This window comes from Rhinolophus hipposideros (genome assembly GCF_964194185.1).
Source record: "Rhinolophus hipposideros genome assembly, chromosome: 14".
NCBI lineage: Eukaryota > Metazoa > Chordata > Mammalia > Chiroptera > Rhinolophidae > Rhinolophus > Rhinolophus hipposideros.
This window is the reverse complement of record NC_138060.1, coordinates 39,533,906-39,552,665: the sequence shown is the minus strand read 5'-3', so window position 1 is coordinate 39,552,665 and position 18,760 is coordinate 39,533,906. Positions and strand designations below refer to the sequence as shown.

Here is an 18,760-nt window from a genome sequence, read left to right as displayed (position 1 = left end):
GCCTGAGAGCTTAACCAAGTACCCTACTTGGCCACATATATAGATAAAGGAACTGTTTTTAAAGGCATTCTCAAACTAATTCGATGCGCTTTATAAAATACTTATGTTTCTCTGAACTACTGATAAATACTTACAATTTACTATTCTCACTACTGACGTTTTTCTTTCACATTTGTGTTTTGTTTTTGTGTCTTTTATTGTGTATTTTGTACACTGACCTGCTTTAACAGTACCGTCATCTCATGTCCCTAATGTAGAGCACGAGAGGGTGCGTTGTAGACCATGGGAACTGACTTCTGGAATAATCTGGTATTTGGGAGGTTCCAAAAGGTTTGAATGGAACAGCTCTGTGGCAGTTACTTGTATCCCCCATCCTCACATCCTTCTGGATCAGTAGGTATTAGGTTGGTGCAAAAGTAATTGCGGTTTTTGCAATTATTTTTAACCTTTTAAACCACAATAACTTTTGTACCAACCTAAAATAATTGAGCTAATAACTCAGTGTTTTGAATCCACAAGAAAGTGTTAGGCATTTGCATTGGAAACAATGGGAAGTTGAATTTCTTGAGTCTATTTGAAAGTGTAGACCTTAGTCATCCCCTACCCTGATATGATGGATGAGGACATAACTGGCAGCTCCATTTAAAAATAGGAAGTTTCCTGTTTGAGGTGTGCTAGTATGATTTTGTACTTGCCCCTTCTTTCCTCGTCTAATATTATAAATCTTGTTAATTATCATGTATTTTGAGGAATATCATGTATTCTTTCTTTTTTTTAAATTACAATGCTTTTCCTACTCCTTACCCTACTGACCATGAGAATACCAGGTTATGAATGTCCACTTTCCCAGGCACTGAAATGCTTGATACTAATTGGATTTTATTATCACTTTCCAACAATTGTATTAATGGTGAGATACATAAAGGAAATGGAAAAAACAGTCTTATGTGGGTAGTTGTGTGAATTGCTCAACTTAGGCCAAGTAATGTTTTTCTGCCTCCTTTTTTGAACCATTTTACTTCATTCTAGTTCCTTTTTCAACTTAGTGAGATAATCTGCTCCGTGTTAATGTTGTAATATATAGAATCTACCATAGAATTGTTCTCTAAATTGCAGGTTTTTCTTTTTGAATTTCATATATCAGGCTAATTTTTAGCCAATTTAGATACACAAAAATTTTACTGTAGCTTGACATTAGTTTTCTATAATCTTTTAGCTACTTTAAATCAAAAAAGCCAAACTTAACAAAGCATCTAACTTAAAATAGATTGATTTCAAATATTTTATGGCCACTATCTTTTCACAGTAGTACAACATAAAAGAGTTTAAGCCATGCCAATTTAAGGAGTGTTGAACACCGTGTAAGTACTTCATTTTCACTTAATAGATTTTTACCTATGCTTTGTTTTAGATATGAACAAGTTTCCTTTGACCTCAGAAATCACTAATGCAAGGAAAATTAACATATCATGAGAGCATTTCCCCTATTTTTTTCTGATTTTCAGAATAATAAATACTGCCACGGCTTAGGAGTAGACATGGCCTGGACAAAAGCCTATTCAAATGCTATTTTCTAAATTTTTTTTAAGTTAACCAAATCATGCTAATCAATCTGATTTTCTTGCTAAAACAGGGCTAGTTTTAGAGTGCTTTTTCAGTGTCTTTTTTAATTAAACTTATTGGGGTGACAATGGTCAGTGTCTTTTTTCACAATTACTATTTAAGTTTCAAGTTGGGCTCTATCCGGCATTGCTTTTTAAAATCTGTTTTATCTCATGTCAGGTTTGGGCCACATACAAACTCATAAACAAAAAAAACCCTAAATTCAGAATAATCAAAACAAACAGATAGAGGCACCCATTTTTCCCCCCTTTCATTGGAATCTGCTTGATCATAACATGCTCTGAGCATAAAAAACATAAGAGAGCCTTTAACATATCAGGAGAGAGCCTCAGCCCGGGGCTCTGCAGCTCATTGCCAATTGAAGTAAGGAACGCTCTGGCTGTTGGGACTTTTAAATCTAGACTTAAAAGTTATTTGTTCTGTTTAGCATTTTTAAAATGATTCTATTAGGAATTGTATGTGCTTCAGTTTTAATTTTAACTCATAATGATTGTAAAGCACCCTGGGATGCTTGTATGAGGGGCGCTACAGAAATATAAGATTGTATTGTGTTCTAATATACAATATTATTATGGGGTGCTGGAGTTTCCTCATGGACAATTCATAAGGTTGCAGAATTCCTCATTGCAGAGAGGGTGGCTGACTTCCTTTAATAGTCTCTTTCTTTCTCTCATTTTTACTCTCAAACTTTTTTTTTAAATATTTTGTATTGCAATATTTTCCAAAACTGGTAATCTAATTTAGTTTACTCAGAGAGGTTAAAGATGCAAATCAGATGACATGTTGAAAGTTAAGAAAGAGTAAAGCTTTAATTGTTAACATCATTTGAGATCACATTCTTATCTAGATGACAAGGCAGGTTACTCCATCATTGGGTATCACCAGCTGTCCTAGGCTTGTCCCATTTTACTGTCAATCAGCAAATGTGGAGCTAACTGAAACAAGTATTCACTATTTGAAACTTCACAAATAGGTATTTTCCAAAATGTATTGAAACTCCTGAGTTATGTTAACATAGGACAGAGCTTTGTTTTCTTTTTATTTCTTAATGGAACTATTTCTTGAAGCAATATATTTTTTCAGCAATTTCATTTTGTTACTTTTTATGTGAGTGTTTATGTGTCATTGCTCTTTGCCATCACTTTGAGTAGTGAACTACCATAGTAGCATTCATTACCTAAGGGTCAAGAATGTGAGCTGTCACCAGCAGCTCTGTGAGCTCGGGCCCTGACTGTCCATGTCTCAGTTTCCTCATCTGTAAAGTAAGAAGATAATAGTACCACTTTTTCAGGGTTGTTATTAGAATTATGGGAGTTAATACTTGCAAAACATTTAGAATAGCATTCAGTTCTAAAATGTAATGTAACTTTAGTTGTTTTTCTAAGATGTGGGCATCAAGAGTTTGAAGTTGTACTTGTGGGTGCTGTATGATCTAAGAAACTTTGCTGCTACACAGAAGATTTTGATGTAAGTTTCACTTTTTATGGAAATAACCCAAAACTTTTCATTTGGGAAAAAAAATAGAGGATTGTGTTATAACTCGTTCTCACCTTTAAGAGACACCTTTAACACTGCCCACAGAATCATTACAAAGTTCGGATGTATTTTAAAATGGAAGTAGGGGAAGGCTCAAGCCTTATGCTTTAAATACGCACATTTGTAAGTTAAGCGTCTATAGGACCTTAGACTAGACAGTGTTGAAGAGGATAAAGATGCCTTATGAGACTGTCGTTTGATGTGAGTTTTTCCCAGTGTCCTTTCCTTTAACTTCCCTCTGACTCCCACTCCTCACACTCAAGGCTCTGTTCTCCCTTTATGCACCCATCATAGTACTTTCCACATTGTTTTGAAATTATCTGTGGACTAACTAGGCTCTCCATGTACTCTGTAATTGACTGGAGCAAAGGGACTAAGTTTTATTCATCATCATAGTCAGAAATGCTGGCACACAGAGTAGGATCTCAGGAATATTTGTAAAATTGAAATATCCTCATAGGATTTTCATCATGTTAATTTTATGAACCAATAAACTATGCCAGTGGTTTTATTAGTAACATTTTATATATACTCTTATCTATAGTATCTTACCTTACAAAATATTTTTCCTATTAAACTTAATTCTGAATTTTTAATTTGCCTAATCAAGAGCAAATGATTTCTGAATTTTTTTCTAAGATACAAACTGTTTCATAGTTTTAGTTATATTTTAATGTTCTTGAATATATGTGTAAAACTTATGTTTGTAAGCAGAATAATAGTCTTGGGGATATAAGGGACCCAGAGATCTAAAAGAAAGAAAGCTATAAAAGACCTAATTATGCATCACTATTAAGCACAATCTTTAGCAACATATTTCTATGCACATTTAAAATTTTTCTTCCATAATCGAACATATATTTCAGTGTGGCTAATCCTGTTCATTTTTGTCTCAATTGTGTTATATTTGAAATTCACATTTTATTTTATTTTTTTACTGAATCTCAAATCCCTTTTAGTTAGTAAAAATATCTTTACTAACTTTTCTTAGTTCCATTTGTCTATTTCTCATATTTAAAAATAAAATAAAGAGGGGAAGTTTCAATAACAGGGTCAAATGGTGCATAGACAAAGATACTAATGCTGCCAACACAGAGATGCTAATAGTACCAGTCCATGTGAGCTCACAGTGTCCATTCCTCAATTGATGTTCTGAAGTCTCCATTTGGCACTGGAGACTGTTTAGGGCTATAAACATATAATGTGTAAAAGTCAGCTGTGTAAAGGTTCAGAATCACCTTTATTTAGAGAGAGCTGCAAGTGTAGATAACTGTTCAGCCATTCCAGAATGGGCTTCAGGGACTTGGTGTGTCCACCCTTTTCTGCATGAGCGCAGCCCAGCTTGGAGCACAAACCTCCACTTATGTAAGGGGCTCATTATTTCATGACATATAACCTGTTCAATACATTTTTACCATTTCACCATAACTTCTAAAGATTTTACTCACCAGTATATGGCATTTTCCTAAACTGTGAAGCCATTTCATAATATTGATAGAGATGAGTCAGATTAATTTGGTTTTTCTCTATAACCTAGGAGTTTAGAGGTAACAATGATTTATATTTAAATCATTGGGAAGTCTTGACTAACAGATAATAATAAAACTTAGAAATCAAGGACATGATTTATCCTCCTTAGTCTCCTGTGAAATCTTGGATCAGACCTGAGTGGGGTCCACAAAACCTGTGGCTTCTATGGGTTTGTGCAGACCCTGAAATTATAAGTCACTTTGGGGAGCATATGTGAGTCGAGTTTCCATAGGTTTATGAGATTCCAAAAGAGAGTTCTGTGATCCCATCAAAAGCTAAAAACCAGACTTTTTCTCCCCAATTTTTAGGCAGTATGGCTTAAAATCTAATAGTGTTCATGTAAAGAAGGGATGCAAATAAGGAATATATAATCTGTGAAGAGTTATAGATCCTAATTCTAGAATATACTTTTGGAAAAACAGATTGTTCAAACTACTCCAGTTTTTTTTTTTTTTTTTCCCACTCTGTCGCTTAAAAAATTTTTAATAGGCTCTAGTTAGGACCCCTAGAATTTGATACAAACTTGGTATCTTTTTTTTTGCTGTTTCTAAGCAGATACTAGAAATTTTAATCTCCGTGGAGGATGGGAGATTTAACCCCAGAAAGGCCATCAGAAAAAGAGTAGGCAAACATTCTCCAAGTTGATACAGATTTAGAATTTTAGGAAACAATTTTGTTATAAAATCAAAATCACTGGATTTCAATTTACCTAATAAAAAACTTGTGAAAATCCTATGTGGAGTAGCATAATGTTTAACTTAATGATGAGTATATTTTTAATAATCATAAGCAAGATACCAAGGGACTTGAACCATCCTAAAAATATAGTTCGGGACGTTTACACAATGAGTGCCTGAGAATGGATGATGTGTATCACAACGGAATCTTTTTTAGTCACTAAAAGAGACCCTGTAGGACCTCTTTTTGGGAAGACATATAGATTTCATAGAATGTTAAAGCTATTAGAAGGGACTTTGGAGATTATCTAGTTCAATTCCCTTCATATTGCAAATGAACCAATGTAAGCTTCTATGTGTAGTTAATTTGAAATAGTACATACTCTTAGTACTACTACACCTTTTAACTAATATTTTCTAATTTAAGGTCTTTATTAACATACTCAATTAGTTTGAGCAAGAGGGTTTCAGTGTAGTAAGAAGGATCTAGATAGGTATTTATACAAAAGGACTAGATAGAGAATCTGGTCAAAAGATATTATCTAGCTCTTACATAAAATTACTTTAATTATGTGGAAAAGTCATATGAACTGTAAACCAACATTTTCTTTAAAAACTATGAATTGCATATTTAAATAATTAAATAAAATTTGTGTTTGAAATGATCACATTTGCATTTTTAGGAGATGTACTAAGACAATTAAAACCAAATTGGATGTATTCTCTTTGTGCTTCCTTTTGTATTCCTTTAGAGCTTTGTACTGAGTTTCCATTTTTAGCACATTTTAGTAACCCTTATAGGGTTACTTTGTGTGAAAAATGCCGTTTTCAGTCACTGAGATTGATCAAGATGGCAAGAGCTATAACTATGACAATTGGAGTTTAAGTAAAATTTAGAAGTGATTAGTCTCTTCTCAACAAATTGGGATTCTGAATATGCCCCAGTTGTATCTCCCAAGAGAATAGCTTAGAAAGCAATAGAGGATCCAGAGGGAAAGATTTGGGAACATAAGCTAGCATGCACAAACAGAATATTACACTTAGAAATCCTGCCATTTGCTTCTCATAAATTGAAGCCCATTTCCCTTCCTTCCCACCCCCAAAATACCAGATGGGAACTACCTGTTAATTTTCAACAAATTCCTTCCATGTCACCATCTCATATGACGCCTTTTAGAGCTTGTTTGTAGTAGTTGATATCCTTTGGGATTAAAAGAAAACCCCAGTTCCTGAAAATCCCTATTAAAATTGTATTTGAATGTGTAGTTGATTTCATCTGATCTGAAATTAAAGTTTGACCTTTGAGTTTTCCATATGCATACAAAAAAACTGCTGTAAAAATTCAGGCCATAGGCAGATAGAATGTGGAGAAAGACATCAGAGTGTATGAAGTTGCACTTCCCAAAAAATAAAAATGTAAAAGAATAGAGAGCCAGCAGTTTGACAGATTGTTCAGTAAATGCTCATTTTATTGAAAATTACAAAAAGGTGCTTAATGCTTCTGTGCCATTAATACAATACATAAAAAGGTTACTGTCAAGATTAGTGTTCCAGTTCTGAAAATTAACTCTAAGGCTTTATGCATCACTCTGCATCAACTGAGAAGTTAAAGGTTTCTGTGTATATGTTTTGCATGTGCGGACATTTATTTCCGAAAAGAGTTATTTTAGACTTTATGTCAAAGACATTAGAAGTGATGTGCTTTCATTTAAAGCAGGGTATAACCGACACATATATTACAGACAAGCTAGAACTATGAAAATCACCCTATAGAATTAAACCTGTGCAAGATTATTTCTCTTGCTGCCTCTCTAGAGTATTTCAATTCAAAACATATATTTCTTCCTACAGAAAAAGATATTCAGATTCCTTAGTTGAAATTAATTAGCATTCAGAAACCAGATAGCATGTTTTTGGGTATTCATGAGATCTCTGTTTGAAAAAAAATGTTTTTAACTTGTAGAAATGTGTTGCAACACACAGATGGGAAGAAAAAGAAAAAAAAAATCTCTTTAGCAAGCACTGTGTGTAAAAGGAATATTACATTTTGCACGCTCCTGATTGCTCTGTGTAAACAGTTTTTGACATCTGTCTTTATAGTTTTCGAGGAGAGGAAGACTTTGTTAAAAGAATCATTTTTATACAGCAGTCACCATTTCAGTCTTGCTTTACCTGTATTATGAAAGCAGATGGTCTGCATGTCTTTTGAATATTTATAACTATCAAAAACAATCTCTTGCTATTCACCCTTAGGCTTATGAGATGTCAGGACTGTTCTGGTTGAAAAAAATCATCTTGGGTGTTTACAGAAAGAGGATTACATTAAGCTGAAATGACTATACATTTTCCAGTTTAATATTTGTCCATCAGCTGTTTAATCGTATTTAGATAATTGTGTAAATAAGATGTTGTAGCCTTTGCCCTCTCTGCTGATGGAGCCTGAAAGCTTTAAACATGGGTGAACCACCATTTTGTAGATTTTCTTAGTACCTTCTCCCACCTCAGTTAAACCAACAGCAAGTCTTTAGTAAGTTTGGATCATGGTATCACAGTTTGGTTTAAAAAAAAAAAAAAATAGTGCACAAAATGCTAGTTTGGAGATTCCATGAAATGCTAGGTAGCTGCTAGCTTCCGGTACAGGCTGTTTAGTTTATTAGAGTGTATTGTAATATGCAAATATGGTACCGAACTCCAGTTGCCCTTTAAAGATGACATGGCTTTCTCTTTATTCCCCATGAGCTTGCAGAGCATTGAGGGTATTTGGGAAAACTTTTGGTATAGTGGGGGTTAACTGTTTTTTGACTGGAAGCTGAGCAATCAGAGATAACAGATTTTGCTGTGGTTGGTTGATTTGGCAGAAAAGCATGAACAGTTTTGGTTTAAATGATTGAATAACCTGATTAGCATTGTTTTGGGGTGGGTTTTTTTTTGTTGTTGTTAAAGGCGCAACAAAGCAATTTTAAGGTAATCAGATCACTGCCTTTTCCCAATTGATGAACCTTTTTTTCAGAAGGCCTCACCTCTCTCCAAACCTCTTCGTTGGCCACTAAGATGACCAGATAGAAAAATAAAACCATCTTTCTTTAGTTTCTGAATCTGTTATAAATATATACCTACAGAGTATGTCCTATTCTAGCAGAGGTTTGAAAGGATATAACATTTTGAAAAATTATGTAACCTCCACCGATTCCTTCTGGGATTTTTTGTTTTTTGTTTTTCAGATTTAAAGACCTGCAGTATTTTAGAGCAAAGGTTCAGAATGTTCTAACTACATCTAAGTCAGGATTTAGAAAAATTCCACCCTTACCTTTTCACAATTAGAAAGGTTATAAATAATGTATTTGGCTGAAAAGGAAGCTCAGCCTGTGGCAGATGGTATTCTAGAGTGCCGGGGTTTCTGTGAAGATGGCATTCTTTCAGATCGGAACTTCAGCAGACTCCCAGAAAGAACCAAAGCTCCTCATAGGGAGCAGACATGTGCTTTATGGATCTTAGAAAAGCTTACAACTTGGCTCCTAGGATGAGAGTACTGTGTCACACTGGGGTTATGGGACCCATAGCCAATTTCTGCCGTCTTTCAAATTCTATTTCCCAGCGCTGGGAGCTGTGGCCTATTCAATGTTTGGTGTGCGTAGCATTTGAACTTGCGATTTAAACTGACTGAGTTTTGATAGCCTGATTACTTTATTCCCTGAACATTGATGTTTTACACAGACTGGCCACTAAGTAGGAAAACTTGTGATACCAGTTGTGTCTTTCTGAAGTGCTTTGGAGAGCTCAAATAAACAGGCACCAACAAGAGAACTGGAATGACATAACTACTGAGCAACTGCGACTTCTGAGACATCTGTGTGGATGCATTTTGAAAAACCTGGGAAGGGATCTCTTGCAAATTAATAGGATTTTTAAATTATGAGTTTTATTGTGACAACTAAAAGAGATGGATTTAAAAGCATTGACAATTAAGCTGCCATTTACCTTTTGACCTTTAAGAGAAAAAAAGAAAGGGTTTTTTGGTAGCCTCAGTAATGGCTTATTTTAGTGCCCTTTTATTGGTCATCTAATATGTGCCCAGCGCTGTGATGAGTGGCAACTATTTGGAGATAAGACCCAAGGTTCACTGTCCAGTAAAAAATCAACAGCATGACGAGTGCCATAGTGGTACTATATGTGAGATGTTTGGGAAGTCAGGAAAGGCAGAAGTAGAGATATCTGAAATATATCCTCAGAGATGAGCAGCTGTTAGCTAGGGATGGGAGAGGACACTGTTCAATCATCCAAGTGAGGGAAGTGATGTGTGTCATCTTGATGTCAGCTACCAAATACAGGCCAACTTTAGAAGATAGCCACCAGATTGGAATATTGCAACAAATAGAAATACTCTTTTTCCTTGGTGTTTTCCCTCGTTACCACTTGACCTGACTTGTAACTTAATAATTTAATTAGTACACTTTTCATTCTTCAGAAGAAAATGTATTTGACTTAAAATATATCATTTGAGAACTTTATCTGATACCTCTCTCTTATTTACAGTGTAGTCTTTTGATCTGAATAGTGATCATACAGTTAAAGCCCAATGAGTAGATGGTAGCAGAGAGTTGGGTTCTCATAGTAATTAACATCTCTTAGGTGCACACGTGGTATGTTCCAGGTACTGTGAAGATTGCCTCACACTCATTATTTTACTTACTGTCTGTCCAAGGGCAGATAGTATGTCTCATTAAGTCATTTTTGTAGTGACTTCCCCAGTGCGTGGCACATAGTAGGAGTTCAGTAAATACCTGCTGAATGAGTGAAAAAATAATGCTGGAATGAATAGATTCTCAGAATAACCCCATGGGGTGAGTGCCACTATCTTTTCCATTTAGGATGGGAGTTGTGATAGAATAGGCAATTTGACCAGGGTTACATGACCAGTCTTGGCACATCTTAGACATAAATGCAGATTTAGCTGATTCTGTTCATCGAATGAACATTTAGTGTTTATTTAATGTATGCCAGGCATTTGGGCTGGAAAAGAATATGGAATCGAGACCTGCATGAACTCACAGCCATGTGTAATCTTTTTAAATTCATGTCTCCCTTTGATTGACATAAGAATCCCAAGCTTGTGTCCTTAAAAACGTATATCTCTGTACATCCCTGCCACCGAGGAAAATATTACCAACTTTGACTTTTTGTCATTTGTACTATCAAAACAATAGGTGTTTCTTTATGATTTTCCAAATTTAAGATCACAACATTGAATATTATTTTTTCAAATGCCACAGGCCCCATAGGATTCTGAGACCTCTCTTCCCTGCCCTTGAAATTCACTAGTCTAGTCAGATGCCATGCCTAAGATTTCAATAAGGATTTTATCCCAGGAGGAAGAAAAGAAAGCATCTTGCAGTGGCTACATATGAAATTTATTGCATATTATTCCAAAAAAAGTTGAAGTGGCCCCAAGTTACCTGAATTATAGAATATTTACTAGACCCCCAAAAGTACAGAAAGATAGATAATCTAAAAAGTTGCTTTGGCATGCAACATAACCTGTAGGGTTAGCCTTTTTATTTATGTCTTGCTTAGGCTAGTATTTACATTCATCAGAGTTGTCCAAGCACACACCGCTTAACAGAGTAGAGAGCATCCAGAAAGACACTTAAGGACAGAGCCTACCAATTTAGGATTAAACAAGGGCAAGGGAAACTTTGATGATGCACATATGGATATTATTTTTCACGTATGGATGATAATGAACTACATAGCACTATTACATATGGGCTCTAGTTTTATGAAAATATTTCAGACTTTTGTTTCCTACACTATGTATTCTCCCTCCTACCCCCATATATTTTGCTCACTGTTGGTGTACTGATTCACATTAAATTGAGATGATCTGTTTACATATTTGTCTTCCTAATAGATGGTAAATTTCCTATAGGCAGAGGCTGTGTTTTATCAGCCTTAGTATTCCTAGTACCAACCAGGCACATAGTAGGTGTGCAACAAAGAGCAAATATGATACATAGAACTAATGGCAAACTGAAGTAGACTGGATGTTTGTCAGAAACCTCAGCAAAATTTAGATATTCCAAACATTTCAGAAAATTAAGACTTAAGCTACATCTAAAATTTATATGTACTATTATATTAACATTTAAGAAACTGCCAGAATGTCTAGGTGTAAGAGTAATAATTTTTAAAAAATTGGACCAAAGTGGAAGAACATCAACTGTCATCCATTTTCAGAATCACCGTTATCCATCAGCAATCTCAATAGTTTTATTAGTGTCTGACTTTATTGATCCATTATTACAATAGAGTAAGGGTGATTGAAGCTGACAGATTGTTAACTGGATCAGGTAATCTTCTGGCTCTGGTTCTGGCAACCTTGCTAAGTATCTTTTTGTACTCTGGACTGAGAAAGAAGGCTCTTAGTAAAATTGCAAGCTACTGGATTAATGGCAGGGCATCATGAGCCCATTAAGAATGTCTTTTTAGAGAAATAAAGTGGGAAAAGGACTATAAAGTAGAAAGTGTCAAAAAAAATAGATGTCACAACTCCTCTTAGGAAAGATAGCCGTGTTTTACATAAATAATGCAACTCTAGCTTATCTTTCACTGGAACTTCTTCAAGGTTTACATATTATGGGAATGTATTCATATTACAAAAATTAACACTGATAGTAGATGTCAGAGGAATCCGTAATAACCAAACGGGACTTAAATTAGAAGTAGCTAAAAGAAGATAATGTCTACAAATATTTTTGTCCCCAAACTGGCTTTTCTGGTTGTTCACTGCCTACCAAGCAATGCTGCCTTCTGTAAACTATTTCACCCTCGACCAACGGGAAGTCTGAAATGTAAGTTCTGAGGTTTCTATACCATAGGAATAGGGGATCGATTAGAGCTCCAAAGATGAATTGTTCCTAAGACTCAGTTGGAAATTAATTTAGCCGCTACTAGAGAATATGGGTGGTATGGTTCAAAATAACTGTGAATTAAGTCACTGAAATTACCATAACCAAAATTTGCTAGGAAGAAAACACTTTTCTTTGTTGAAAATTGAGTTTAAAAAAATTTGTAGTAATACATGAAAATCATTGTCATTTTTGTCTTTTTTGTATGTTAAACTGTTGACTGCTTTCAGGGCTTTTATTAGAAGCAGGATGAAGACAAGAGACAAAATAGGTCATTTTCTATTTTGCCGTATCTGTGAGAAATTTAGTAAGCATGAAAAGTATATATTTAAAATTTTTATGGTTTGAAATTCACAACTCAAGCTTTACTGTAGATGAAGCTAGCTATAAGATTATAGAATGTTTTTTTGGTCTGCAGAGAATCTCTGTGAATAGTTTGTTTTCTCCTTAAGGTCAACCTTTGAACAGTGTTAAAGCAGTTAATGCATTTCCAATTGAAATCCAAACAATAGGTGTGGTGGAAAGTGCAAGTGGTGTTTCTCAAACTTTAATGCAAAGGCAAATACCCTCGGGATTTTGGTAAAATGCAGGTGCGGTTGACTAGGTCTGGGGTGGTGCTGAAGATTATGCATTTCGAAGAAGCTTCCAGGTGATGCTGATGTTGTTGGTCCCTGGGCCATACTTTGAGCAGCAAGGATGGTAGAGTAGAGTCACTAAACCTCAAAGTAGCACTTACTTATGAATTACAATCATCGAATTGTCTTCACGTTGTCAGCCTAGGAATAGATGACACTGATGGAGGTTCCATAAATACTAGAGCAAAGCCTGGGGTTTGATAGCTTGATAGTCATCTCAGTGGCCAGTTGCTTTCTACTTAAATAAGCATTTGATGATCTACTTAATGAATTTTAAGAAGTCGAAGCTTTAGATTAAGTGTGAAACAAAAATGTATTAGTACTCAGTTAATTAAAAAAAAATACAGTTTCCACAATTGAAATCTTTTCTGTGTTCTGTCTTGTGCTGCTATGTATTACAAATGTTTCTCCCCTCTTCATGCAGAGTATGATTTCTTCCATTGTGAACAGCACTTACTATGCAAATGTCTCAGCAGCAAAATGTCAAGAATTTGGAAGGTGGTACAAACATTTCAAGAAGACAAAAGATATGATGGGTAAGCAAAACCGTTGCAGTGGTGGCTACATACCATTACGTGTCATTTGGAAGTTTATAAAAGTCACATCTAAAGCCAGGTCTTTTGATTGCCCAATTAGAGATCAATTTAGGATGTTTCTTTGAGGGTGGGGAGTGGGTATGAGTATAATGAGATAATTAAATTCAATAAATGTTTGTGTTTAAATCAGCCAAACTGACTTGGTTGTCAGACGTGCAGGAAATCGAGGCGTGAGGAAGGGAGCTGTCACTTTTTAACATCTCAGTGAAGACCTAACCAGGCCTTGAATAACTAATATTAGCTGTGATTTCTCTCAGAGATAAATCATGCTTTTATGTTTTTTGTTTCTGTTCCATAGAAAAATAAAGTGTCTGTTTCTACATCCAGTTTTTAAGGATATTAAATTGTATTTATAGTTTCCACAATTGAGATCCAGTGATTTTTATATCCCTAATCCCCGGCCCCCCATGTAGGCACTTTAGTGAGCATACTGCTTTACCATACATGCCAGAAAAAATCATTGCATCATTTCTAAATTTTTAATTCCAACATAGCATCCTATCGTAACATGTAACTTTACGTCAATATTTGTTACTCAAAAAATACATTAAAATTATCTACAGTGTAAAATGACAGATAAAAGTTGTGTATTGTACTTTAGCATTTAGATTATGACATTTTCTCCCTATTGAGTTTGTTAGTGTTCACAAAAGCAAACACTGTGGTTAAGGTTAATGTTTTAATTTCTATTAATGTTTTTTTCACATGCTTGTACCTTCCAAATAATATATTTTAAAATAATATAGGAATGGGATGTTTAATATGCATAGCATTATGCCCTGCTTTAAATCTATTTCTGTTTACTTCTATTAACCTTCATTTAATAGCAACAACTTCTAAAGATTTTAAGAAACAAGAGAACCTGAATTTTGAGCATGTTTTAGCTTTTAATATTTGAAGCAAAACCATCCATCTACCAAAACAGATTCTTCGCCTTTTATAGCTTAGAGCTATAATGAAGACAATGCATCATTTTTGGAATAATTGCTTGAATTACTATTTCCTGTGAATAGCCCACTTGGGCTGATATCACTGGTAGAAATGGAAGGTTTCTTCCCCAATTCTTAGTTATATTTTGCATACATCAGTGATCATAGCAATATGATAAGTTCCTCTAAATGTAAAATCTGAATATGTAGTGAAAAGAGAATTGATGATTAAAATCCAGTCTATACATGGGAAGTATGGTGTGCTATTTGGAAAGGCTCACCTGTTTCCATACAGCAAGCACCACGCTCAGTTTTTCCAGTCAAGAGCATCAAACCAGTCTCCTCCTTGCAGCAGCTAAGCATTTGACACACTTAGCACTGACTCTCAGCCAGAGCACTGAGAAATCTAGCCAAGGGAGAGGCATTCATCTTGGGTAGGTGGTAATAAATTGCAAAATCGTGACAGTATCACAATTGTACCAGAACAACTCCCTGCCCCTTCCTTGAAAGATTGTGTTTATCATCTGGTGATAGCCATAGCTTCTTCAAGAAACATTTGGGTCTTAGCAACACTGGGTAGACTGGATTCTAATCCAATGAATTACATGCTTCATTCTAAGAAATATTTGCAGATCTATCTGCTGCCCATGATGGTTAGAATTAAATGAAGCCAGCCATATAAGATACTAAGTCTGGTGTTCGATATGCACTCAGATATCATTACTTATCATTATGACCACTTTCATTATTTATTATATTGATTACTTTTTTTATATTCATGTCTGGGTAAAAATTGAACGTACATAATAACATTTATATCATCTTTTTTTCTTCCAAACCTTTTGCCTAGAGTAATAATAGTTAATATATATCATGAGAAAATACTTGTATATTTCTTTTTTACTTTAGTTGCATATGATGTGTTTTCTTAGCTCAGTTCATTTTTTCTTTTTGCCCTAGCTGCCAATAAGTAAATGGCATTCTTTTAGAAGCTATCTTTAAGTAAACATTGCTTATAAGCCTTCTTTGGGGTAATGAGAATGAATAATAGTTTGACCCCAAAACTAGTACATAGGATTTGAAAATAATAGATGTATTTCATGCCTTAAATCTAAACCACATTATAAAATTAGATCAGAAGCACTGTCCCACTTTTAAAATTTGTGGATTTGTGCAGAAGGGGAAAGGAACACAGTGGGTTGAGTTCCATCTTGAAATTTTCTTAGTTTAATTGGATCTTAGATGTGTCCTGTGCCTACTGTTTCTATTTAAAAAATGATCAGAAATCCCATCAATACCCATCATTGTTGGCTTAACGTAATTTTTCTTTCTGTCTATTTTAGTTGAGATGGATAGTCTTTCTGAACTTTCCCAGCAAGGTGCCAACCATGTCAACTTTGGCCCGCAGCCGGTTCCAGGGAACACAGCCGAGCAGCCTCCATCCCCTGCGCAGCTCTCCCATGGCAGCCAGCCCTCTGTCCGGACCCCTCTTCCAAATCTGCACCCTGGGCTTGTGTCAACGCCCATCAGTCCTCAATTGGTCAACCAGCAGCTGGTGATGGCTCAGCTGCTGAACCAGCAGTATGCAGTGAATAGACTTTTAGCCCAGCAGTCCTTAAACCAACAATACTTGAACCACCCTCCCCCTGTCAGTAGATCTATGAATAAGCCTTTGGAGCAACAGGTTTCAACCAACACAGAGGTGTCTTCCGAAATCTACCAGTGGGTACGTGATGAACTGAAACGAGCAGGAATCTCCCAGGCAGTATTTGCACGTGTGGCTTTTAACAGAACTCAGGTTAGTTTTGTTTTATTTGTTAATGGTACTTTTGTGTCTTTCTTTGGTACTGTCTATACTAATGTTTATTCTTTTACTTTGTGCTAACATCCTTCGTTCTCTTCATGTGATCAGATTTTTCCTGGTGGTGCCTAAGTTTTATCATGCCTTTCTCTGTCATAAACCTCCTCTACTAAGAGGAAGCTGTGTACAAACTGATTCTAAGTTAGGGGCTTTGAAAGATAAATATCAAAAATGTTTCAAACTGGCATTACCTGTGCTTTTACATAATGGAAACAGACTGTTAGTAGTGGCAGGTTGAGAAAAGTTGCATGACTTGGTGTCATGCAGGGTCTCTGGTCCCACTCCCTGCACAAGAACGCAGGACATGGTGAGGCCAAAAAGGAACAACGGAGCCATAAATAGGGGGAGTCACACCGCTATATTCTCTCTGGCGGCTGAGTTGGAGACACAGGGAGCAGGAGCCACACGATGCAGAATCCGCCATCCATTTCTCTGCCAACCAACACCCCAGCGTAGCCACAGCAGTTATATTAGTGGCTAATGGCTAACCAGTAACAGCTGATGGCCACCCAGCCACAGAGGATGGCCATCTGATTACAGCTGATGGCCGTCTAATAACCAAGCCAGCACCTTTCCATGTGAGGCTGAGAGCCTGGAAACTGCACTCCTGGACTCTGTCCCCATACTTGGTCAAGACCAATGGTAGGATTCCAGGCTTCTAACCTACTTTTTTTCCCATGTTGGTACCTACATCAAATGTGCGTATATAAATGTGCCCTACTGAATTCCTCTACAACTTGAAAAAAAAAAAAATTCTTGGGACTCAATAGCAATTTCTGCCATTTAATTCCAAGTAGCCATTTAGAACAAAATATCTGACTTACTAGATAAAATGTTTCTTAGCTTTGTCCTCTCCCCTCTTTACAGTATTGTTAGTGTTTTTCCCAACCTCAGGAAGAGGCCCTGGGGTAAGTTTGATCTGCAGGCCTTACTCTGCAGACTTTTCATCATTGAGATCTGCATGTACCCCTCGGGTCCACACCTTTGTCCTCCTGGGCAAATTCCTGTGAAGATGTTATCATCCTAGAAGAGGCTGGAGGGACAAGGAGAAAGGAGAAAGGCTGATAAGAGATGATAGCCCTGAGAGAAAGATAGTTGAAAAGTCCTGAACAAATTCTGTTCAACTGTGAATGAGAAGGTTTCTAATTTCTTTTTTTGGAAACTAGTATGGTATATGTGGTGTTTATTTTTGGCCCAGGCACACACGCAAAAACCCCCAAAGAACATGTAACTTTGATTAGAATGAGGACATTATGTACTTTCAACTTACTTGTTTTTTTACCACTGTTCTTTCTTTTGTCAATTTTTTGGGGGGACCTGACACATACTTTCCTCTCATATATAAGTCATTTTGCTTATTACATGATTAAAAGAATAAAATTCTGGTACAAAAATTCCTTGTTGGCATAGCTTCCATACCTGCGAGAATCCCAGCTGTGACTTATTTTTGGCTTCCCTTAACTGGATTGAAATTTAGGCAGCCTAACAAAGCCTTTAACTCAGTGTTTATTTTCAGTTTCTTTATCTGTTTTTTTTACATAATTTGCCTATTAAAAAAAAAAAAACGGTTGCAGAACGTTATGTAAAAATTGTATGATTTTTACCTAGTTCTGCATTTTCACAACTTTGAAAAAAAATGTGTTCATTATTAGCTGGTAAATTTAATATGGTACCAAATTCAGCTGGGGGGGAGTGATAATTATTTTAAAAAATCAAGTGAATGAAGGGCTGGATGAATGAATGAATCAAAAGTCAACCTTCTAGATACTCCTGTTTCTGGCAGCATTCTTTTTTTTTGTAAGAAGCAGTCAGTGCTAGTAGTTCTCAGTACTGGGCAAAAAACAGGTCTGTACATAAAAGTTCAATAAAATGCTTGTTGAATTGAATTTTAAAAACCCACAGACAAAGACAATGTTGATATAGACACAAATGACATATAGATTTACTGATAAGCATTTTAAAAACTGAGCAAATTATTTCTTAACGCATTGAGGGAAGTATATTTTGTATGGTGAAGAATGACACGAGTCCAGCTGAGGTGTATGAGGGTGACATTGCCACCCCTTGGTACTGTTTTTCTTCTCTTGGGTTATGATGTCACAGCCATTACTCTAAAGAGCTGACCATTTGTTCTGCCTTTCTCACACTGACAAATTCCACAGATATGTATAGGATTTGTTACTAGATAAAAGGCCAAATTCTCTTTTTATGCCATATTAATCTCTTTGAAAAGACAGTCATCTCTGGTTAACATCAAAAACAGTAATGTTATTTTTCAGAGGATGAGAGGAGAATGAAAACCTGGTACAGCTTGATATCAATCTCTGTTTATTAATAATAGCCAATTAAAAAGAAGTCATTACCAAAATACTGTTTGGAACCCTGGGTGATAGAGGAGTTTGGTTTTAAACCTTTATGTTGATAAACGGTACCTCCTCAGTGGAAGTGGATGTTGAGCCGTATTTGAA

General features: G+C 35.7%; 1 protein-coding gene across 7 annotated transcripts in view; it reads left to right on the top strand.

Moving 5' to 3' along the window:
- SATB1 (SATB homeobox 1) overlaps positions 1-18,760 on the top strand; it is a 98,369-nt gene that overhangs the window by 34,261 nt on the left and 45,348 nt on the right. For all 7 annotated transcript variants that reach the window (XM_081071876.1, XM_081071875.1, XM_081071871.1 and 4 more), the window contains exons 6-7: positions 13,331-13,442; positions 15,775-16,229. In XM_081071876.1, coding sequence (XP_080928002.1) covers positions 13,331-13,442; positions 15,775-16,229 — 567 coding nt within the window. The remainder of the gene's footprint in view (positions 1-13,330; positions 13,443-15,774; positions 16,230-18,760) is intronic.